Genomic DNA, 23954 nt, shown 5'->3' with positions numbered 1-23954 from the left:
TCCAGAGTCTCCATGGAAGAATTTACAATTGCTTACGGCAAACAGAAAAAAAGCCATCCTTCATTAATGCAAACCCACAAATTATATTATACTGATTCTTTCCTCTAAGTGAGATAGATACCAACAATCTATTAGTGCTGAAACACGGGGTACAGATTCCTCCTCCTGTAGGAGGGATCTGGGGGGATCTCTGCTCTCTAGGCCTGTGTGGGCATGAAATCTACTTACTGAGGGAGGAAAGTCCAGTCTCCCCTGCCACTCAGTAACTCACTGACTGTGCAGTTCTACATTTAAAGAGCGGTTGTGTCACACAATGCTGAAAAAAAAAAGTGGCAGTTTGCTATTTTGTATAGAAAATGGCTTTTCAGGCTGACAAGTGAAAGTAATCCTAGCCTAGGCATAGTTTTGTTTAGTAAAGACAGGAACATCCATGAGAACTAGACTAAAGCCTTCCTATAAGCCTGAGGCAGTTGTGATAAAATGGTATACGGTGCCAGATTTCCTGAGGGCCAGGGCTGGATAAGTGTACCAAAATCAGGGGACTTTTCTAAGTATTGGAATAATTTGATTCCCCCCCCCCCCCCCCCCAACATAATGACACTACCATTTCTTAGGCTCTGTGTGTGCTACACCTTTTCACATGGCTCAGGAAAGGCTTTTTGCCAACACCAAATGTGCTTATACAGTTGAGTAGTAACCATGGCAAATGAATGTGTCTTGACTTGCCAAGACATAGCCTGGCACACAATCCTTTCCTTGCAACTAGCTTGGCATGCACCTATTTCAGCAGAACAGGCAAGGCTTGTGTCTCTGTCAACAGTTTGAGTATTTCTCTCAGCAGGTCATTGTATAAAAAGACATTAAACATTTGTTCAGCCTAGAGAGGAGGGGTCTAAGGGTATGGGGAGCCCTTACTGCTGTCTTCAGGTACATAATGGGGAGTTACAGGGAAGATGGAGACAGACTCTTGACAGAGGTGCACAGTACAAGGTCAGAGGCAACGATCACAAGGAGCAGCAAGGAAAACTTTGGCTAAAAACATCCTGACAAGGAAAAAAAAATGTTCAAATGGAGAGTGGTTCAGCACTAAAGCGGGTACCCAGAGACACAGTGGGATCTCCATCCTTGGAGGATGAAGCCTGACTGGGAAAAGCACTGCACACCCTGGTCTGACTCTGCATTGAGCTGAAGGTTGGACCAGCTGGTCCCTTCCAGCCTGAACTACCTATCCCACGGGAGGCTGAAAGCTCAGTGCAGCCACTGCGTGGTGGAACAACAGGTGTAGGGCACTTTCTGCCTCTCCAGGGTGTTCTGGTAGAGCTCGCTTAGACTGTCCCAGCAGGCAACACCAACCGACCGGGCACCACAGCAGAGGCTGATGCACAAACACAGTCAACTGATGTTTGGTAGCCACAGAAGCTGCTTGAGGCCAGAATCGTGTTGTGTAACTGGTTTGGAAAAAGCATTACAAATAAATAAAAAAATAATAAATAAAAAAAAAAAGGACTATGCTTGTCAATAGACAAAATCATGGAAATACAGGGGGCTTAGGTCTTTCCAGTTGCCTTTAATTTTGGTGTCAAGTGTGCCTTTAAATCCATCTGAAAGTGCAGAGGACTGCATTTTAACGTTCTGTCAACAAAATCCTGTGTATTTTAAAGCTTGCTGATCTGGGATGAAGCAGAACTGAATAGAAACGGTGATTACAGAGCTACTGACAGAACGTTTTGAAAAACACAAAGACTGTTGGCCTTTGCCTTGCTAGATCCAGCCTGGCATAGTAAAAGCAAAACAAGCCATTTATTGGTTTCCAAGGAGGGAAGGCTATGTTGCTTGGAAAGTCATGGAGTAGCCTACCAAAAAAATTTTAAGTCAACACAGCAAAGAATGTATAGTGAAACAGTAAACAGAAAAGTTGGCTCCTGTGGTGCTTCCCTGAAGCTCAGGGGAGAGTTGGGTTGAAGGATGATCGGGGTGAGGAAACCCAGTTACAAATGAGCATACCAAAAAATCCTGGGGGTTGTGGGGCAGAGGCTGTGCGGGGGGGCAGCGAGGAATCCCAGGTACTGGCACAGCATGCCAGCTGACCGGCAGGCTGCAGGCAAAGGCCAAAGTAAAGAAACCAGTGAGCTCATCAGCTGAGTACCTCATGGTAAGGATAAGGCAAGCCAACGTGAGATATGAATTAAACTCAACCTGTTACCACATCTGGTATTTCTGGATTTTAACACAGCCAGCAACTTTACAATTGAACTTGTATGCGCTGGTTCCTCTATTTACCTGGTAGAATTGAGAACCAGAACTAGTGTGGACAAAGCTTTTTTCCCCCCAGTCCTTCTACCTAAGTGTATGAAGAATTACTGGGGCAAAAATTTGCAGGTAAGTTTCTCAACACATACATGTTAGTTCAAAGGAAAGTCACAGACAATCCCATAAAGAAATTCATCTATTGCCGGTGAACACCATCACCTGAACCCACCACAAATAAGTTCAAGGCATGAGAATGATGCTGGCTTACTCCCAGCTTCAGAACTCCTGTTTATGAAAACCTCTGGAAAGAAGAGAGAAGAAAATGGATGGCCGGCTGCCAGCTAAGCCTATTTGTCATGAATGTGCCCTGTAGCACCTTCTGGAAACCTGTGCTATGTCTAAATATACTCTTGGCCAACAAATGGCTTGAATTCACCACGCTCCACGTTTCCGCTTTACTTAACTGCAGTTGTCTCCACAAACTGAATGTAACATAGCCGCATTCGCACTTTAATATGTGGAAGAATAAAATACAGAATGGTGCAGAAACCTGCCAATATACTGACCAGCCCTTCTTCCTCGTACACTGCTTCCCCTCTCTGGCCACCTCCATCTATATTCCGTTTAATGAAACTACCAGCCTGTCCCAATTGAAACTCGCCTTTGTACCTGTGGAGTACCATGGACCCTTCTCCCCACACACGCCCATCAGCGGCTGTCTAAGGAGGAACAACATGGAATAAACTTCCCATTTTCTTTTTACACTTTTTTGTCTTCCCTGAAGGAGAAGTCCTGGGGCTGGGGGGTGGAGGTGGCTGAGTTTTTCCAGTAGGAACAATCTTCTTCCCTGTGTGTTGACCCCAGGGCTCAGGGATCAGTAATTTACAGCTAAGCTGAGGAATGTTTCAAGCCTATTTATAAAACATGCAAAGAAGAAAGTTTAAAGAGCGATGACCAAACTCTGTCTTGTTTTTTAACCTTGTGTTGAAGTGAGCAGAGATGCCAAGGTGTAAACAAGAGCAGAATTTGGCTTTGTGTAGGTGTTTTTTTTTAAAGGATTTCCTGTTAACGTCTGTCTTTAAAAAGCAACCGAGGACTAACCTTGCCGCACAGCCTACCCGCGCAGAACAAAACAACCACAGATCCCTCCAAACTCTGGAATCTCATCACTTTAGGAAAGATCAGTTTCTAAGCAGCAGATTTGAAAAGGAAAAACAGGGAAGTCCCGATCTCAGCTCTGTGTTAATTGGCAGCGATATCAGAAGCTGTAAAAAAAAAAAAAAAAAAAAAAAGCGAAAAAAAAAGGCCTAGTATGATATATGATAATGTGCTCCCTCAGTGTATTTCCCTGTGGGAGCTGGGTGCTTTTTTCTCTTTGCAATGCTGTAGACAAGGAGACGAATTTCACACCAAGATGACTGCCAGCAGCCTGCCAGAGACTGCGGGACTCATCCAGCGGCTGGGCACAACCAAACCGAGCCCTGTTTTCCTAGTGCAACCACTTGTAATGAATAAAGGTGCCTGATTTTCACTCAGCGGGAGCTCCCTGTTTTGTTCAACTCTCGACTGGCCCCACTCGATCCTTCCTCTAGGATTTATTATGCCAAGCGCAGCCAGCTTTGAGCGGCAAAGGTTGGCCGTGCTGTTGAGAGGAAAAGGCGGCCCAGGCGCCGCGGCGGGGGTCAGGCGGGGACAGGCCGGTGGCGCCTCACACCCACGGGCATCACGGAGGTCCCTGTTTGAACTTGCACTTCCCTGCTGGCCTCCGGCCTCTGGCCCTTGCGCTGCGGGCGCACGCCTCGGGAGGGCGGATGGCACAGGGATGGCGCCGAGGGCGGAGGGAAGGCCGCCAGGCCCCACGCCCGCGCCACCCCTGCGCAGGGGCCCGCGGGGCGCAGCGGCAGCACGGCCTCGGCGCGGCCATCCCGCCCCTCCGCCGGGCTCCCCCCGAGCGCCGCCGGGGAACGGCATCAGGCTCAGCAGCACCCCGCCCCCGCCGCTCGCCCCGCGCCGGTAGAGACCCCCGGCCGTGCCCCTCCCGGCGCTGCAGGGCTGTGGGTGGGGCTCCCTGCCCGCCCCCGCCCCTATGCTCCGCCCCATTCCCGCCCCGACCCGCCCCCTAGCTGTGGCGCGCGCCCACACGCCTGCGCACTGCGGCCGCCGGCGCGGGGCCGGAAGCGGGGCGGGCGGCGGCCGTGGCGGGTGGGCGCCGCCATGAGCTTCCTCATCGACTCCAGCATCATGGTCACCTCGCAGGTACCCCGCTGCTGCGCCGCGCGGCGTGTCCCCCCCAACCCCCGGGCCCGGAGAGGGGAGGCGGGGGCCAGGTGGGGTCTCTCCGCCGCTTGGGCCACCCGCCGTCCCTCCGGAAGCGGCCGCTGCGAGGGCGTCGGGGCGGGGCCTGCGGGCGCGCGTGCGCAGCTGCCGGGCTGAGGGAACGGCGGGGCGCGGCGGTGGCGGGAAGGGTCCGCCGGCTCCCTGAGGCGCTCGCCCCGCCGGCCCGGCCCCCGCGCCTGAATGCGTTCGGCGGCCGCTGCTCGGCAGCGGGGGTGGAAAAAGCCCTGGCGGCTGCCAGCCTGGGGGTGCGGGGCCGGCACGTCGTGCCCGCCCTTCGTGTCGCCCGGCGGCCGCTGCGGGAGGGGTGCGCGGTGCCGGTGCGCGGCCCCGGGCCGCTGCCCGGCGTGTGGCCGTGGCTGCTGCTCACGGACGTTGGCGAGTCTGTGACGCGTACTGAAAAGATTCAGTAAATAAGGCTGTAGGGAACGGAACTTTTCTTGTAATACGGCATCGCTTTTGTAAATTAAATTTTCTTAGGCGGGACAGACAGGGAAGTTCATCTTGCTGTTTTCTATTAATTTATTTCTGATATTCCCCTGGAAGGCTAATCGTGGGCAGTTGGGCCAGCTGATCGTTCTAAGTCCCTCCCAACTGAAATAGTCCCTTATGCCCTATTTGTGTCTTCTACCCTTGCTTTGCCCCAGAGGAGTTTGCTTCTTTAACAGCTTTGGAAGATGTTTCATGATCTGCTTTAAGGAATTTAAAGACACGCCACTATTTTATTTTAAATACCTCCTTCTCTGTTGATCCGCCTGTGATTCAGAAACTTCTTCAGCTTCTGCTTTCTGCTGGCTGTCGAAGTCATCTTTCAGTTAGTCTTTGTTTTATGCCAGCAGAATTCACCTAGGAGGCCTTTAACCCTTTTCCTGGCATGCTGTCTTTATCATTATGAAGTAGGTTGTGGTTTTGACACAGTTGAAACTGTCCTCTTGTTTTATGGGAGGAAATGCTGCCTCCGTCAGCCTCCTTTGTTAATAATTTATCTATTGTGTTGTCTTTGACCTTCCTCTCCTGCTTGCTAGCCTGCTTCCTCCTCGGTAAGAATCTAAATCTTTTTTTCTTCCTGTCTGCCCCTCTGGCAACTGAGATGGTCCAACTATTTGCTTCTGCCAAAAGGGGAGGGTTCTGCTCCCTCTTCACTTTCACACTGCTGCACAGGCATGCTCTCTTATTTGTGCTCCTTCCAATATTTCCTTAAATGAGTTTGAGTAGATCACAGAGGGATCCGATAAGCTTCTGAGCTGGTGTGAACTTTTTGTTCTGCAGTGAAGGAAAATGAGCTGAGGAAAGGGAACCTTTCCCCGTTCAACAGCAGTTGCTTCTCTTACATAGACTTTAATGCACAACTGTAGTTTTCCTGAGAGTTTTCAGGACAGCTTTTGGCTGTTTCTCAGAAGTATGATCTTCTACTTGATAATGCTTTGATTTTTGTGTCTAACTTGCTTTTTCACTGTCAGCTGCTTGACTGTAGCTTTGATACTGTTAACAATTCACCCAGAACAAAAACTTTCCCATTATTTGCTTTGCATTCTAAGATCTAACTTGTCTTAATTGCTTTTCTTTGGCTGCTGGCAGCTTTTCGTCTTCTCATCATCTTCAAAAGCATTGTTAGCTATTTAAATTGCAGCATGTAATTGTCAAAGGCTCAAGAACCTTCTGACTTAACATGTCACATTCACCTGCAGTATTTTAGAGTGTCAACTGTTAAGATAATGTCTTTCTGTGCTTTTGTATAGTCCCTAACACAAGGGAAATCTAATCTTCATATATAATTTCCTCTGTTGTTATCAGGTTTGCTTATGTCCTTCTCTCTTATTTTCTTATTTTTTTTGAAACATTTGTCTTGGTACCTTTTTCATCCTTCCTGCTGTTAAATGTGGAGTTACTTTATGTAAATACCACTTGCTTATCATGCTATTTTAACTTACGACCTGTAGATAGGAGGCTTATGGAATATCTTACCTTTTTCTTTTTGCTGTCAGTTACTTTAAAGTCTGAAGTCCTTCTCAAACAAGTTTTGCCGGTTGTTACCGATCACTAGACCTCATTCTTATTTCAGTTCTTCTTTCAAGACAAGTATGTTTGATCTTCCTTGCCCAGCATTCCAGGTATTCCTCATCTGTAAATCATGTTAGTCTGTTACCTTTGCCACTGTTGGGATCCAGTTACTCCTGATGCACAGTGGAATCTTCCACAATGGTTCCTGCATTTTTGTCTTTGAAAGTTTCCTCTCTCCACAGAGGGACAGAATGCTCTGACTTTTTCCATGTGCAATGAGAAGAAATACTGTCTTTGTCCTATGCATTCTGGCATATACTGATTTTTGTCTTTGCCTTGGTCAAAGCTAACGTTATAAAATGTATTTAATATCCTCTGAGCTCTTTTTTTGCTTGGGTTCTTTTAAATCATTGTATTCATTTTCAGTCTTCTGAGGAATAGAGAGGGCTACCCGTGGAAGGCCTGATAACACAGCCTCCTTTTACTGTCTGAAGATGGGTAATTACAGTTTTGACTACATTGCTTAATTTGTATTTATTTCATTTAAGTCACCAGCAAAATAGGTGTGATACTAAGTTTGTCTCTTCAGATTTGTGTTGAAACTTAACTAAATTTTGTACAGTGCTCTTGAGAACTATTGAAATGCAAAGCATTTTTGACTCATCCTGCTTCACCTACCTTGTCCGTGTGGCTTTCTACAACTCCAGCTTGTGGCTTGAGGCATTCAACACTACCTTTTCCCTACCTTAGAGGTGTTTTTAACACCTTTCACCCACATTGTGTCTGTGTGTAACCAGATTTAGTGTAAAGACCTCTCCATAAAAATCAAATGCCCTTCTAGTCTTAAAGAAACGGCAGATGTTTTTATAAAATTTACTCATCCCTAGAAGATGTATATGTTGTGGACATTCAGGTGTTTACTTTGCCTTCGTTACTATGATTCCTGTAAAAAGGATAAGCTTTAAACCTGTAGGTTAGGAGAGTGAAACAAGAAACAACAGTGCAAAGGATTCGGGCAGGCCAGGAACTGAGGAGTTTTGAGAACTTGGGAACACAGAACTGGGCTGTCTTGACTGGATCTTCTGTAAGGTCATAGCCTTCTGTGGCTGCTACACTTGAATATTTAAAATAGTCTTCTCTCCATGGTACCATGGCAAGTTTTAACCTTCTGTGGATCTTAGGTGCTTTGGCCTAGCTCTTTTGCTTCCATTTGTTTCATCTACAGTCAGTAGTGAAGCAGCTTCATATTTTGCAAGCTGCTGGATACAAATGTTAAGTGCTTCATCTCTTTTGCAGGTGCTGTTCTTTGGATTTGGGTGGCTGTTCTTCATGCGTAAGCTCTTCAAGGATTATGAGGTGAGAAGGGACCTTTCACTACGAGTCTGTATGTTAAAAATTACTCCCAGTTATAGAAATGTTTTTAAAACTGCAGTTGGCCTTTTGCTTCTCTTTAAGCCCTCGCACCTTATTTTAAATTACCTCTACAGTTACTTTCTTTTTAATTTCCTCTTGTGCTTCTATTTGAAAGTATCCTAGATATCTGAGGAAATGGGTTCTTCTGGGACCAGTGAAAGTTTCCAAATTGGCTATTGTTATATAATAATAAAAAAATAGGGAGGAGGTGCAGTGGTAATAGTTTTCCCCTTCACTTGAGCAAGCCTGCCTTATGTAATTTTTGAGACAAAATTCAGCGGTTAACTTCAGACGCAGTGAGGTGTGTTCATTGTGGCTGAGTTGTTTGTGAGGATTGCATGGGGTAAAACTGCCGCATTCTCTTATACTTAGAGGGGTATGAGAGAACATAGTCTAAGTCAGAGGTGGCTTAAGTGCGAGCCAAATTCAGACCCCAGAAGTTTTTCTGAGTAGGTCTTAGTTTTAAAGCTAAGGTTAAGATCCAAGAGCTCTGTTAGCAAGGGTCTATCATTAGTCAAGTTGACATAGAACACTGCATGCTTGACATCCCTTCTGTGCAAGGCATCTGCATTAAATATGCCAATAGCTGCAATCGGTGTAATGCTGAGAACTTAGGAGTTTTCCCTGTGGTTTCTAACCGGCTGTTGATTTCTTCCTGTTTAGATAAAGGGCAAAGTGCCCTGAAGCAAGAGACCCAGCCATCATAGTTTATAATTTGTTTTTCTTAGTGGAGGGGTATCAGGATACCATTCTAGGAATGTAAATGCCTGATGTCTGGCTTGCTTTCTCCATTGCAGGTACGACAGTATGTGGTCCAGGTGATCTTCTCTGTGACTTTTGCCTTCTCTTGTACCATGTTTGAACTCATCATCTTTGAGATTTTGGGAGTGCTGAACAGCAGGTAAGTGTGGGAGCTCACTGGAGGACCAGCCTTGCCTTGTGTTCTGTTGCATCTTGAGTCTGACTTCTAAATTAATGGATTAGTCTCGGACTGGGGAAATCTTGTGAGAAAATAATCAAGAACTCAATGAAGATGTTTGAGCAGCAACATTTGTTTATTTGAGAGAACATGAGAGTAGAAGCCATAAGCTTCTGACTTGCCATGTAATTGCTATTAGTGTGGCCTAGGTCCTTAGGGCAAGGGCTTATCTTTGACTTTCTCCATTTGTGAAGTTAAAAGAAACCTTTTTTTATAATGGGAGTATTTTAAAGTTTCGGATCATGCTGAAGAGCGCTTTTCAGATGTTAAGAACTATGGAAAATAGAAGCACTAGGTTTTCTGTGGTGGTCAGGGCAGTGAATAAGATGTGAAGTGAAAACTATTTTTGTAACAATACGGTATTTGTGAATCAAAGGTGCGTCCTCCTTTGACATAGGATGGGGACTTCTGCATAAAGGGGATGTTAAAAACCATCTAGTTCAGAAGTCAGTAGGAAAGAGAAGACAGAACAGTAGCATGTAGAGGTTAGCTGAGTTTCATATTTAGTCTCTCTCATCATACTAGTATAAGAGACCAGCCGAAGGAGTTGAAAGGCAAGAAGTACAAAACTGATGAAAGGTAACGTTAGTTCTGAGTGTATGTTATTAATCTGTAGAGCTTGCAGCCAGAGAGATCACTGAGGGGAAAGCTTTGATAAGCTTCAGTAAAGGGCTGGATGTCCATATAGATCAAAATGTTGACCTCTGAATTAGCTAGGAAAAAGTGACAAGGATCCTCAAATTTCTCCTTCCCCAAGTCATAAAGAGGATATGAGTTAATATTGGGAACAGGACATATACTTTTCTATTCAAGCTAAGTGAAAAATCAGTTCAGCCAAGATGACTCTCATCTGCATTTGACTAATCTCCTTTGGTCAGAGGAGTATTGATCATTTTGAGATATATGTGTATTTCTAAATTCTTGCTTTGCAGTGTCTTGCAGATGAGACAACTGACTTTGAGGTAATACATGTTGAATTATGACCATTAAATGGTTTTAATCTTTTCAATTGGAATTAACTCTTTCTTGACTCAGCCACTCATTACAAAATTAATTACTGCTTATACTTAGTTTTGATTTACTGTTCAACTGGATGAGCAGTAATCAAATGAATCATGCTGCAACCGGCATTAGTCACCATAGAAAATGCAGGATTTGATAAAATAGCCCAGTGTGTTTTTCTGGGTAGTTGTTAATTTTGAAATACACATTCTTGAGCTCTGTATTAAAAAACAAAACACCCCCCCCCACCCCCCCACCCCAAACAAACCAACCCCCTCCCCAACCCAAACAACAAACAAAATCCAGAATATTCTATGTGCTAAGCCAATATTATCTAATGCTTGATGTGGTTGAAAGGATTACACTGAAGTGCGATTGTCTTTGAGAAATTTGTTGTATTGTGATAGTGTGCTAACAGTATTTTGGCTTTATTTTAGCTCTCGATATTTTCACTGGAAGCTGAACCTGTGTGTCATTTTGCTCATCCTAGTCTTCATGGTACCCTTCTACATCGGTTACTTTGTTGTGAGCAATATCAGATTATGTGAGTACTTGGTTTATGGCAGTGGGGCTGCTAACTTGAGACTATGCATACAAATGAGAAATAACTTTTCTGAGAGACAGATGTGTTGGACACTATCACTGTAGCTCCCTCCTTCCTCTGGCTTTGTCCTGGCTAGATAACTTCTGTTTGGAACTTAATGCATTAGCAGGAACTCTTTATTGAGCAGTTAGGAGATACTTTACCTGACCCCAATAAATGTAGCTTTTCTTTATGGGTTTCGACAAAGTTGAGCACTTTAGAGTAATGTTACTGAAATTAGTGCCTTTACAATTTTAAGCTTGCAGCCCAACCCTGGAACCCTTGGCAAGGCTGTGTTGTTCTGCTAGAGGGTAAACAAAATGAGGCAGAGAAGCTCAATACATCACTCTTGAGGCATGAAAGCTCAATAAGTTACTTCTGCTTTTTTTTGCTTACCATTGGCTGGATGAGGGCTCTTCCATGCACTAATGGACACTTACCCTTGAGCTGTTGACATTCATCGCTCTTTTGTATTAGGCTTAGGCATGTAGGCTGGGAGTATTAAACATGTAGTTTTGGCACAAAGATGAAGTTTTCCAGTTTCATGTTCAGAGTCACGTGAGAGAGACCACAGCTAAGTGATCCCCTGTTCATAGTGCAGCCCTCTTCATCCATCCATGGGGAAAAGCCAAAGTGGTGCGTTGCGGCATTAGCTCTTGCCAATGGTTGTCTCAAACGGCTGGTAAGAAGTGAAGTGGTGCGTACGGCTAGCTGTAGCATCTCTTGGCCACCTGTGCTCAGAACAACCTTTGGACCAATATAGCGATCATGCAAGCTAGAAGAAGCCCTAAAGAAAGAATGTCTTTAAAATACTGGGTTTTTTTCCTCTCCACTAGTGCACAGACAGAAACTGCTTTTTGCGTGTGTTCTGTGGTTGACATTCATGTATTTCTTCTGGAAGTTGGGGGATCCATTTCCTATCCTCAGCCCAAAACATGGTGAGTTTCATATTTTTGCTGATTCCTTCCCTCCTGAAAACAGGCTTTATTATCTCACTTCTGTCTTGGAGCTATTAATATCTCAGCTATACGTTTGGGACTGTAGAAAGCAGTTCTTGCAACTGAGGGTCTGCTCAGCTTTGAAATTTGCCATCTGAGGGTTGTCAGACTAACAGAAATGGGTGGATACATCTGAATTACTTGTATTAGTTTTCTTCCAGTATCACAGGAAAATTTTACCAAAGTGAATGAGTGCTAACTGAACCTAGACTATGTAAGAACACAGTATTCTTTCTGAGAACACAAAAACTGCATCTCCACAAAAAGCTGATCACAATTTTTTGTTCATTTGTTTATGTTTTTTGTGGCAGCTAAAGCTAATTTATTTAGGAAAAGAATTGACAACCAAGCCTTAATCTGACCTTTTTCAGTCAGAATATTGTTTCTTGTCACTGAAATCAGACCAGTTTAGCATAAGTGGCTGTCCAGTTGACAAAACATGGCAGGATGCCTGAACACCAGACCTGTATAGACTGTAGCCAGCAACATGTCTGGCAGCGCATGCTAGCTTCGGTACAGCTTTGTACACAGCTGAGCCCAGAGGCAGTACAGTTGCGTGGTACCAGAGTGTGAGTTGGTAAGTCCTGCTGGATGCCAGAGCTATTTCTGTGCAGAATTAGCTTGGGTATCTCTGCGTTGCAGTCATGAAACCAAGAGTATTTATAGTGTGAAGATACTGGGTGCAGTTGGGCTAGTTTGGGTCCAAGAGAGCTGGTTAGCGTGTGCCTAACTACTGAGCCAAAGGATTCTAACACTGTAGAACCAGACTGTTTGTGACCTGGGTTTCCTGTGTAACTTGTGTTGCCCTTATCCCCTGCACTGGAAAACTGTTTGTATCTTGTTCTCAAACAGATGAAATTCAGTCAGTTTCACTCAAAGTGGTGAATATGTCTGTCTGCATAGATAATGGTCGGCTTAATCTTTCTGTTCGCCAGGGAGCTATTTTACTCTGTACTAATCTGTAAGAGAAAAATTGACAGATACCAGCTGCTGTAGGGTCTGCTTATGCTTTCATCTGAGCCTGAAACCTTCGTAAGAGAAAGTGTGTATCTGTGTTTTGTAACTGTGTCTTTTGCCACTGAAATACAGCAGCTAATATACACCGCAGATCCCTCTGCTTAGTGTTTTATTGCCAAGAAAACCAGGTATCCACTTCGGGTTGCAGAATGTGCTCGAGTTGGCAGAATATAATAACTTAATGGGAACTTGGCCATGGGGTTTAATTAATCCTCTTCAGATCACTGGAAAGGTTCTGTGAAGCTGTGTAACAACTGCAGATTTCCAGAACTGGTAATGGGGTGTTTTCTATTTTTAACTCCTGATTTTTAACAGGATGATACTCCACTTAACATTTGTACAGTGCCTTATCCTACCAGGTGTAGGTGTAAGGTTAGAGCAAAGGATTCTAGGTTTTTTTTTTCCCTGCTGTACTGCTGCGGTGCTACTGCCCTGCATATATGGACAAGGCTGCTGCAGGGCTTTATCATGTGGCGGTGGCCCAATTCAAACAGGAGGGATCATATTGTGGAGGGAGATGTGACAGGAGGCCATACTTAATGAGCCCCTCATACTGCAGTACATTACCTTTAGTGTCTTTGTCAGTGTGCCCCCACCCTGCTCACCTGCCTGCACGGTGCTGTGCTGCAGCTGGGGAATTGTGCTGACCAGTGTGGCCCTTTCCAGTACCTGCGCTGGCATCCTGTGCCAGGGAGTGCCTCGCCTGGGGATGGTGATGGCAGTGTGCTGCAGCTGGGAAATGCGCCATCCGTCAAGGGCTCCGAGTCAGGAGCCCTGCTTAGTCTGCAGCTTCTTTTATAGACCTGAATTTAGGAGCTCATAGTAGAAGGAAGCCTTACTCAGTCACACACTTGTATTCTAATAAAAGTCTTACCTTTGTCTGAGTTGATAAAACATTCGTTTTATCTGACCTGATCACAAGAGTAGGGTTGCTCTGAGTGTTACGGCGAAGCACTGCTTTAACCGGTGGAATGTCATGTCATTTTGAAGGCAGATCCGTTTTAACTGCTGCTGTCTGACAGTGTGTGGGGCAAAAGGCCAGTGTATTGTAGCACGTTCTGTAGCTCGTGTAAATCTCTGTGCAGCTGCACATGACTGGGTGTCTCAGTCTCCCTTTGTGAAGTCTTTTTGCCTTGTTTTCAACATTTATTCCCCTTCTCTGAAGCATGAAATGTGGCTTGGCGCTTGGCCATCTCAGCTTTGCAATCATGTAAGCTCCAAATGTGCTGTGTGTGGCAGCTGCTCTATAACTAGCTCCCTAAAAAGTGTTTAGTAGCACATGGCACTCTACTCTGAGAAGACAGGTTGAGATCTGTGTTTAATGGCTGAGAAGAATAAATGCAACTTCGGTGCTTGGTGTTGGTTACAGCACAGACTTGATGCTCATGCTGTATTATGTAGTATGTTTTGGAGTCCGTTTGGTGCTCAGGTGGAATGCCTTGTTGGTGGTCACCTCAGCAATGTGTTGGTGTCCACAAGGTGAATACTGAAGAGCAAGGAGCAGCGTAAGCTTCCCATAGTGTCATAACTCCACTGTCCTACCAGCACAAATTGTGTCTGATCTGGAGGGGTCCCTTCTAATGCCAGTTGACAGGACAGGGCTTCCTGTTTGTGGGTCAGCCATTTTTTGGACAGTTTGCCAGGACTAACTGGTTGGGTAACTGATCCTGGTTATTGCAGAATTGGCTTTGTGGAAGATGCCTCCGTTACAGTGTCTGGTGGATGATCTGTGTTCCCACCTCAGCAAAGTGCAATCACTAATGTTTTATGTATTTAGAACCAAAATATTGACTGTTCGTCCTCTGCAGATCTGTCTTGAGCTTTTTCACAGCTAGAGTTTCCCATCTCTGTTTCTAAGCATGGTAACGTGCTTTCTGAGGGAGACTTTTTACCCCTCTCTTCATTTTCCCTGTCTGTATTTCATATGACCTCTGGCCATTAACGGTGGGAAGGCAGTCAGATTCATTAAGCAGCTCTGTATGTGTGTTATATTTTGAAGGCACCAAGTGCAGAGCAGAGTGAAGAGACCGAGGTTACTAATGCTGTGGTTTTTCTCTCTCAGGAATCCTGTCTATAGAACAGCTCATCAGCCGTGTGGGTGTGATTGGGGTGACACTGATGGCGTTGCTGTCAGGATTTGGGGCTGTCAACTGTCCATACACTTACATGTCCTACTTTCTCAGGTAACTGCAGCCTTGTGAAATATTATGTCCACCTTTTTGAGATTATTCTTCTGCTTTTCCTGCAGCATTGATTTAAGGTTTTTTGTAACTTTTCTGAATCTAGCTATTGCCATGACTACATGGTAGAACCATTTCCATTGCTGAAGCATATTCTCCTTACACAGGCTTCTCTCTTCTTTGTTTTATGAGCATGTGCATATTTCCTCTGAAATGGTATAGTAGGCCTAACTGCGTACCTTCATTTTGTAGGAATGTGACAGATGCAGATATTCTGGCTTTGGAGCGACGACTCCTTCAGACTATGGACATGATTGTTAGCAAGAAAAAAAGGTAAGAAGGCAGCAGTGGCATGGAATGATTTATTTCAAGGATTTTTGATGATTATGGTTTAAGATGGTTCTTGAAATTACCAAAATTATTAGTCGTTTCAGGGCTATGTGATTGTGAAACAGGTGCCTGAATTGTGTTGAGCTTTGTGGTGTTTCATTCTGGCCTGATACACAACTTTGGTATTTTTCCCAGACATGCACTAAATAGTACCCTTTCTTGCTGCAGCGGCACAGGTTAGGCTTCCAAGACAAGTTGTAACTCTCTGATGGGAGCTTGACTAGTCTGTAAGATGGTCACCTTGCTCTCCTGATAAGTGATCCTTCAGCCACTGCAGCTGGCTCTCTTTCTGGCAGTTTCAGTACAGAAATTGGTTCGTACATACTGAGCGTGCTCCTGCTTTGTGGATCTGGTGTTTCCTGGTCAAAGCTGAAGCGGGCTAGTGAGTTGGTGTGGACACAGCTCTGTTCTTGCAAATGACAAGGTTGACATTAGTTTTGCAAAATTGCAAAACCTCGCTAATGTGACTTATAGTTTAGTGCACAAGCTTGCTGTCAAAACTCAGCTTTTGTTGGTTTAACTTATTCCATGTACCACAAGTGAAAAAAGCTACTTTTGGAAACAATGTAATTTCATTTACACCGAACAGATTTTTGTCTGCTCTTAGAAATTACATATTGCATGCCTTACTAATTGAGCGGAATAAATACAATTACTATAGTCACTTCAAGGTTTGACTGTCTGACACTGAATTATCACAAGAGGCCCACAGACTTTACTTTTGGTGCACTGATGTTTTAATGGAAGCTTTTAATGTATGACAAGGGAGCTTTTAGGTAGTCTAACCTTGCTGAATTAGTCACCAGTGTGTGTATCTGCTGATCAGTATTAGCATATGAAAGAGTAGTTAAAGCATAACTTTTTTCTTCTGCTTTTTAAATGTTAAGTGGTGAACAAATTTTAACTCAGTCTTTGTGTTTGTGTGAGATGGCTAGTAGTGAGAGAATTTAATTACTCAGTTTTAATTGATTTAATCGACTAGGAGCAGTCAATTAAGGAGCCAGTACTTTGGAAGCTAAAAGATACTGTGTAGTTCTGCATCTGTGTTCTTTTTGTACGTTTTTGGACCTCTGGTCCAGGGAGAGTGATGTTGAGGTAAAATTAATAATTTCTGGGACTTGCAACTGAGAAGCACATTCTTACCTTCCTATAACCAGGAGATCTTCTGAATATGGCAACTTTCTAAGCATTATGAAGTGCCAGGTAAAGTGTGTTAATCCCTGGGGAATTATACTGAAGTTCCTGTATTGGTGTTTAAAAAACAACAACAAAAAAAAACCCCAACAAACCAAAACCACACCAAAACTATGTAGTCTCAGAAATGTGCAAGAAATAGCAGGAGCTTGCATTCTGGAGTTTTTATTCTTTTTTTGCTTTGACAGGGAGTAGTGGCTTGCATAATTGGACTATTTGCTCGTATAAAGCAGAGCTTAAAAAGTTTGCATTTAGATGGATACAAATCAATCCAAACTATTTGGCAGAACAAGCGGGAATAGCAGTGTTTTACAGTGTATGGTAAATGTAGTCCATAAATTGTCAGTTACTTGCTGGCTACCTTTTCCGTACGTACTGCTGATATCTCAGAACTTACCAATGCATACAAGGGTTATAAGGCAATAGAACATAAAGGTTTTTTGTTTTCTTCGCTGATCTTGACATATCTTCTCATACCAACCCTTATCATACTGCCTTCCTTGTCAGTAGGAGAGAGTTGTTGCAAGTTGTTTTCCCTGATGCTTTTTGCACAGGAATTACTGAGTGTAATCAGTTGAAGCCTTGTGGCAACTTGCCTCTAAAGTTGGCAGGTTCTTTATACTCATCCTTGCAGGTATGACGTTGACTAATCCTCAGATCTGAAATGCCTAGATTCTGTTGCACCGTTGCTTCATTTTGCTTCATGTTAGAGTCAAAGTAGCTTATCTTGATGTAGATGTATCACATATCTACACAGGCAGAGTGTGTGGGTTTTGCCTGTGGATCCTTTCTGTGAGGTCTCCATTGCTCCTGACTACTCAGTGGGTACAGAGATCCCTGTCACCTCTCAAAAAAGATTTGCCTTTGCATACTTATAGCTTTGCACTTCACCTTGATATAGCTGCATTTTTGCTGCAGTGCTCTGGATCGTTTGGGATGGAACATGTGAATCAGGTACTGGGAAGAAAGCAAGGATTAGAAATGCAGTTCTTGTATTGACAGCTATCAGGATGAATTGAATCATTCCAAGATACCTGTTATTTGTAGTTTGTGACCATATGTAGTTTTATATGTTATGTGGGGTGCCCCGAGGGTATTTCATTTGCTGGATACAAAGGAGTGATTTTTTATTTTCTTCTCCCCCCCCGCCGTTACACTGCTTATCAACAACCTCGAAGAGAGCTCCGTGCCACATGTAGCAATGCTGGCTGCAGCCCCCCAAGAAAGGGCCTAAACACTGTCAAATCATGGATCACCTTGACAATCTTATGAATAGTTTTCAGCTTAGGAGTGGATAACTGGCTCGCAAATTTCAATGGGGAGAAATGTGAGGGAATGAGGCCAGAAGCCAGCACTGCTCATGGGGATTATATTGTGGTGCACGTGGGAGTGTGAGCGACAATATGCAGCTGCTGCTGTAGTGTTGGAATTAGCTTTAGGAGTCACGTTCAGATTGCCTGAAGCATCCAGTAGTTCAGTCCAATAATGGATTTATGTGTTTCAGCTTCATAACAGCTTGTCATGCAGCCCAGTAGTGAGTGACAGCATATCAGAGAGTGCTGCTGCATACCATCCAGCACTCACAGTTCTGTGGAGGAGGCGGATGTGCAGTGATAAGGAAGAAGGTGTTCAAGGGGAGAGGGGGAGCATGAGAAATCTTCCGAGTCCTGAACTTGAGATAGCACATGAACAGTCACATGTTTGAGGAAAGGAAAGCGACTAATTGTATGCCTGAAAAATCCATTTAAATTTTTATTTTTAATTGGGTTTAAATCCCTTTAAGGGTTGAAGCAGGATCCTGAATGGAAGTCTTGGGAAGTGTCTTACTGAATCTCACTTGATTAGGTCTGGGCTCTACTCCAGAGCTAATCAAGATAATGTTAGGAAGCAAGATTGGTGCTTAGAGGAAAAAAACAAGGGGGGGCATCTGTTTGCAGTTAATTTAGTTTAATGGTGTCTTCTAAGGAACTGGGCTTTGGGTTTTTTTTGAGGATTTTTGTTTGGATTTTTTATAAAAATACTTTATTCCTAAGGACTTGTGTTTTCTGTTCTTTCAGGATAGCAGTGGCTCATAGGACAATGTTCCAGAGAGGAGAAGTGCATAACAAACCCACTGGCTTCTGGGGAATGATAAAAAGTGTTACAACATCTGTTGCAGGCAGTGAAAGTATCCTTCATCTGCATGCTGGCACCTGCATCAGGAGGTGGCTCCAGCTTTCTTCTGTTTTGAAGAGAAGAGTGTTAGTTGGGCCAGTTACAAAGCATTCATGTTTCAACGTGTTTCGGCAGTCAGAACAAAAGGCTTAATGCCTCCTGGGAAGTTTGCTTTCTAGCACTGTCCTGTCTGACCTTTTTCCCAGGGGTTGGACGCATAGTTTTACTGTGACACAGTCGGGAGTTGTGTGCTCCTGCTGTCCTGCCCTGTAAACGTGCTGCTGCATCACCATGGGTGAGGTGTACAGCAGATTGCAAGACAGATGGGCACGCTTATGGTTTGGGTTGGAAGGGACCTTAAAGATCATCTAGTTCCAACTCCCCTGCCATGGGCAGGGACACCTTCCACTAGACCGGGTTGCTCAAAGCTCCATCCAACCTCACTTTGAACATTTCCAGGGATGGGGTGTCCACAGCCTTTCGGGGCAGTGTGTTCCAGTGCCTCACCGACCTCACTGTGAAGAGCTTCTTCCTTATATCTAATCTAAATCTATCCTCTTTAAATTCAAAGCTGTTATCTCTTGGCCTGTCACTACCTGCCCTTGTAAAAGATCCCTCTCCAGATTTCATGTAGGCCTCCTTTAAATACTGGAAGGCTGCTCTGATATCTCCCTGGTGCCTTCTCTTCTCCAGACTGAACAACCCAACTCTTTCAGCCTGTCTTTCTAGGGGAGGTGCTCCAGCCCTCTGATCGTCTTTGTGGTGTCACATTGCAGAGGCACTGATGTGGGAGGCAAATTTCTGATCTGATGTATCCTCTGCTCATGTGATTGACCTTCATGTCTTCTCATAACTTGACGTATGCTCTTCCAGGATGGAGAACCTGTGACGTACTTGAGCAAAACACTGGGGTTTGCTGACGTGCTGGAACAATTTACCTAGCCTGTAGTTGGCTTTCTGGCCATGTTGGACAGCTGTGAGAAAAAGAAGGGCAGGAAGCAACTTGTGGACCAAATAAATTGTTCTCATGATACAGGTTGGCCACTGGTGCTATAGCAGCAGAAACGTGAGCAGAAGTTGTTCTGCCTGTGTGAAAGCGGTAGAGGGAACCTGTTGGGAATTGCAAGGATCTGTATTTCTCTAACTACGGTTGCCTACCAATAATTTCTGCCAGACTACCTAAAGTGTGCAGTTTGCATATTTAAGACTGAGGACCCTTCTTCCTCTCCTTTCCCACTAGCTGTTAAAATCAGAATTTGGCTGTTTGAAAAGGCTTTTTGTAATAATCGCAAATCTCTTGGAGCGGTTACTCAGCAGTTTTGTGAGATGCACTTCAGTGACAAGGGCCACTGATCAAGGTAGAGCAGCAATCTTGGAGAGGAGAGCTCTGATTCTATTCTACGATGTGTTCCCCAGGCAGAGGAATAAAGAGCTTGTTGCATGACTGTTTAAACACTGTGTATACTTCCTACCTTCTTGAAAAGGAGTAGTGTGCAATATAGGTATCCTTGAGATTTCTTTGGGTGCGGTATCAACAAGGACCATCAAGACTGAATCAAAAACCTGATGTAGATCAAAAAAGTGGTTAAATCCTTAGATGTGGCCCTTGGGCTGAAGGTAGGGAGTGTTTTGGTTTTAGTTAAGAATTTGTGACGTATTCTAGCCTTGACTGTGCTGGTTTGCTAGATCTGTCCCTTATCCAGCAAGAAGTGGATGCCCTAGAAGAGCTGAGTCGGCAGCTTTTTCTGGAAACTGCTGACTTGCATGCAACAAAGGTACATACATACCCAGATGGGTGTTGGGAGGCCAGAGTAGTTTGAAAGAGAACGTATTTTACAAGAAGTTGAAAAGTGTTCAGTAGGTAAATGTTGAAATGTTGTGATGCAGTGGAGTGAGGTCCTCTTTCTTTAATTTGGGGTCTAGATGGCAGTTTCCTTCCAGTTCAGACACATACTGGAGTATGCCCCATGTCCCTAAATCCATTCTGAAACTTTCAAATTAGAAAAAGATGTTTTAGGAACATCTGAGTTAAGAGGTATAGAAGGATAAAGCTGTGTTTGCTACTATGGATGCTCCGTTAAAATTTTGTGTTGTGGGTGATTATGGAAGTGATAAATTACTATTTTTTTTGTGTTCTGTTCCCCCTCCCTCCTTTTGTATTTCCAGGAGAGAATAGAATACTCCAAAACTTTTCAGGGAAAATACTTCAATTTTTTGGGTTATTTTTTCTCCATCTATTGTGTCTGGAAAATCTTCATGGTATGTAAATATTTTGTTGTGGTTTATGTGGACATATGGAAATGTTGCACCCTGCATAGATTATGCTATACATGCAGTTCATCAAGTAATCCTCCAGTTTCCTTAAAATCTTGCCTCTGGAAATTCTGAAAGAAACTGGCCTTTGGTTGAAGTAAAGCTCTGGATCTATCATTTTGTATAGAACATGAGACAAGCAATTCTTACATGTGTGCATTTTGCACCTTCTTAGATGATCCGACTGCCCCCTGCCCCTTTCCTTGGTGACACAAAGTAAGAGTCATGCGTGCATCTCATGTGTAACAGTGAGGTATGCTTTTGTTTTCTTCTTTTAATGTAAACCAAACTCTCTCTTGCAGGCAACCATCAATATTGTATTTGACCGTGTGGGGAAGACTGATCCAGTCACAAGAGGAATTGAGATCACTGTAAATTACCTGGGAATCCAATTTGATGTGAGACTTCATTAGTTTGTATAGCCTTTTCAGCAGTTCCTATCTTATCTAAATAAAATAGGGAGAGGGTGATAGAGCCCTGACAATTTGTCTTTGTCTTCTGACTTATTGAGGAGGAAGGGAAAACGTACCATGAACTTTGTTTTCATGCTGATTTTATGCTGGGATGGTAATGTGGTCTTTTTGCCAGAGAGGCAGTGATTTGCTTGTTTGTTTGGGGCAAATGGAAACATGTTAGTCAACTTTCTTAGATTAATAATTTAACTACAAAGTAATTATGGCTGCTTTTGCACGTAGGTGTTCTGTCATTTACAGGTTTTTAAATATATCCCTGTGAATACAGGGTTTTTCTTGTGTGTTTGGAGTAAACAATTGCTCGTATATTTGTGAAAATGTCTGTTATACAAACCTGTCTACAACGGATATCTGTGCAATTAGGAAATACAAAGACCCTGAAGAACTGGCAGCTATACAATGTGGTGTAAACAGGGTTGGCATTAGAGATTTAAGTGTATTCTTCTTGTTGATACAGGTAAAATTCTGGTCTCAGCACATTTCCTTTATTCTTGTTGGAATAATCATTGTTACCTCTATCAGAGGATTGTTAATCACACTTACAAAGGTAAGAGCCATGACTCTGGACTAGGAAGGCTGTTATCAGATCCTTATTTGTAGGTGCTGTATAAATACGTATTGAAAGTTTATATTTTAAATATCTCAATATAAATACTTCCAGAGGGAAGAAGGGAGGAAAAATGCTTTCTGCAATGTATTTCCCCACTCAGTCTCTGTTACTATTACTGTTGGGAAGAGATGCAGATGTTAAAGGAGATGTTAAATGTAAGCAAGGGTTCAAAATGATGCTGTAGCACAGCTTATTAGTAAGGTTGATGAGTTGGTGATTAAAAGAATTTAGATTGTTTAATTTGAGCTGCTGGTAGGACTGGAAAGACGTGTGACTCACTGTCTTGACCTGGCTTTTGGTATCTAAGCTTAAACTTCAATACATATTGTTCCATGACTTCTACCACAGGACACCACTGGCTTGGGGATATTCATGTTTAAGACTGCAGGTTTCTGAACGTAGGGTACAGGCACCCCTCCAGAAAGTATGCTTTTAATTGTTTTTTCTTAAAATGAAAAAGTATTGAATCATATATACCTTTCATGCTGTCCTAAGGCACACTTACCTGCCTGCTTATTTTCATTACTTTTTTTTTTCGTTTGTGTCTAGTTCTTCTATGCCATTTCCAGCAGCAAGTCCTCCAATGTTATTGTTCTGCTTTTAGCACAGATAATGGTATGTGAAACCATGGGCACACCTTTATACCTTTATATACCTTTACGCATGCATACATATTTGTGTGTGTGTACATACACACGTAACACAATCCTTGTATGCTGACCCATGTTAGCCACACAGCCCATTGGGAAACAATAACTACTTTCTCTTTTTTAATTTACAGGGTATGTACTTTGTGTCATCAGTGCTCCTGATCCGGATGAGCATGCCTCTAGAGTATCGCACTATTATTACGGAAGTCCTGGGAGAGCTCCAGTTCAATTTTTATCATCGTTGGTTTGATGTGATATTCCTAGTTAGTGCACTGTCCAGTATCCTCTTTCTCTATTTAGCACACAAACAAGCCCCAGAAAAGCATATGGCCCTCTAAGTGAGAACTGCAGTCGTACACTGCTCTCTGCCCTTTCAACTGCACTGCTGCAACTCCTGTGGACTGCAAAACCTGGAGAGCCAGGACTATTCTGTGTGTTTTAGCAGTGTAACTGACTCTTTGAACTTCCACATGTCATCATCAAGCTCTGTGGCTCATTTTGTTAAGGTGCCACAGCTTGAAGGGAAGGGGATGCACATGAGATGGCTCATTGCCAAGGAATAAGGACACTCCTGGTACACCGGTATCTAGGGGCATCAGGACTTGCATACAGGGTTGTCTGAGGTGAGACCTCTTACTGTTAGAACATCATCTTCAGGGAAGGCACCAAGGAAATGTGATTTTTTTCTTCTGAAAATCAACTCATAATTGGGATTCAGAGGATGGCAATTCTGGAGCTGAATGTTTGAATCTGGAATTAAATAAGCTTTCATAATACCTCATGCAAGCATCACAGGTTTGGTTTTTTTTGTCAGCCCCAAAGATTTGGTTGGAAGTGAGCTAGGAAGTGGCAAAGATTTGCTGCCTGGCAGAAGTGAAGAGAATTTCACTCCATTTCTGTATTGGAGTGTATGCTGGTGTGTTTCACTAGTACCTAGTGTCATTAAGAGCTGGGAGATCAGCTTTCTGTTGCTGAGTCTCAGCTTTGTTTTCTCTCCCTGCATGAATGGAACCGAGGTTTTGGATTCCTCTTTGCTAGAGTTCAGTGGGAAGTCAAAGATCACAGACATGCCTTGTTTACGTTATATGTTATAAATTTGTTTACCTTATATGCTGTAAATTCGGTGTTCCCTACACCATGTGTATTCTTCTACAGTAGCCCATTTCCCCTTCTTGATGTCATTCAAGGCATAAAAGTAAATTTTATTCATATGACTTAAACTTGTAGCTTTCCATAGCCACTCTTCTAGGCTTTGTTTTCAAAATTGTTCTGGAACATAAATCATAGGTGGTAAGAGTAAGACCTGGGCAGGGGCAAAGTAGCCACTCTAAACAATTTATTTCTGCGTTGTCTTCAGTGTACAGCAAGGAGGCAAAGTATACAGCAGCAGTATTACAAGAGCCATTTATGTTG

At 43.6% G+C, this 23954-nt stretch overlaps 1 protein-coding gene across 3 annotated transcripts; it reads left to right on the top strand.

Annotated features, from left to right (window-relative positions):
• Nucleotides 1–4359: 4359 nt before the first annotated feature.
• On the top strand, nt 4360–23322 carry GPR89B (G protein-coupled receptor 89B). 3 transcript variants are annotated; one of them, XM_055701913.1, is made up of 15 exons: nt 4360–4506; nt 7882–7941; nt 8796–8899; nt 9910–9939; nt 10417–10523; nt 11399–11500; nt 14640–14760; nt 15010–15090; nt 18399–18508; nt 20182–20270; nt 20662–20754; nt 21111–21206; nt 21739–21828; nt 22441–22506; nt 22673–23322. In XM_055701913.1, exons 1-15 carry the CDS (start codon nt 4465–4467, stop codon nt 22877–22879), a joined length of 1398 nt encoding a protein of 465 aa, XP_055557888.1. In that variant the 5' UTR covers nt 4360–4464; the 3' UTR covers nt 22880–23322. The 3 variants fall into 3 exon arrangements, with proteins under 3 accessions (XP_055557888.1, XP_055557889.1, XP_027670078.1); XM_027814277.2 differs by lacking the exon at nt 4360–4506 and adding an exon at nt 5641–7083; XM_055701914.1 differs by lacking the exon at nt 9910–9939.
• Nucleotides 23323–23954: the final 632 nt, after the last annotated feature.

The sequence above is a fragment of the Falco cherrug genome, chromosome 2, assembly GCF_023634085.1.
Source record: "Falco cherrug isolate bFalChe1 chromosome 2, bFalChe1.pri, whole genome shotgun sequence".
Lineage (NCBI taxonomy): Eukaryota > Metazoa > Chordata > Aves > Falconiformes > Falconidae > Falco > Falco cherrug.
Note: the sequence above shows the minus strand (reverse complement) of the source record. Positions and strands in the feature narration are given on the sequence as shown.

Coding starts and splice junctions, on each gene's coding strand:
- GPR89B (XM_055701913.1), top strand. CDS start 4,465: ATGAGCTTCCTCATCGACTCCAGCATCATGGTCACCTCGCAG. Junction 11,501..14,639: donor TATCCTCAGCCCAAAACATG/GTGAGTTTCATA, acceptor TTTCTCTCTCAG/GAATCCTGTCTATAGAACAG. Junction 22,507..22,672: donor TGCTTTTAGCACAGATAATG/GTATGTGAAACC, acceptor TTTAATTTACAG/GGTATGTACTTTGTGTCATC.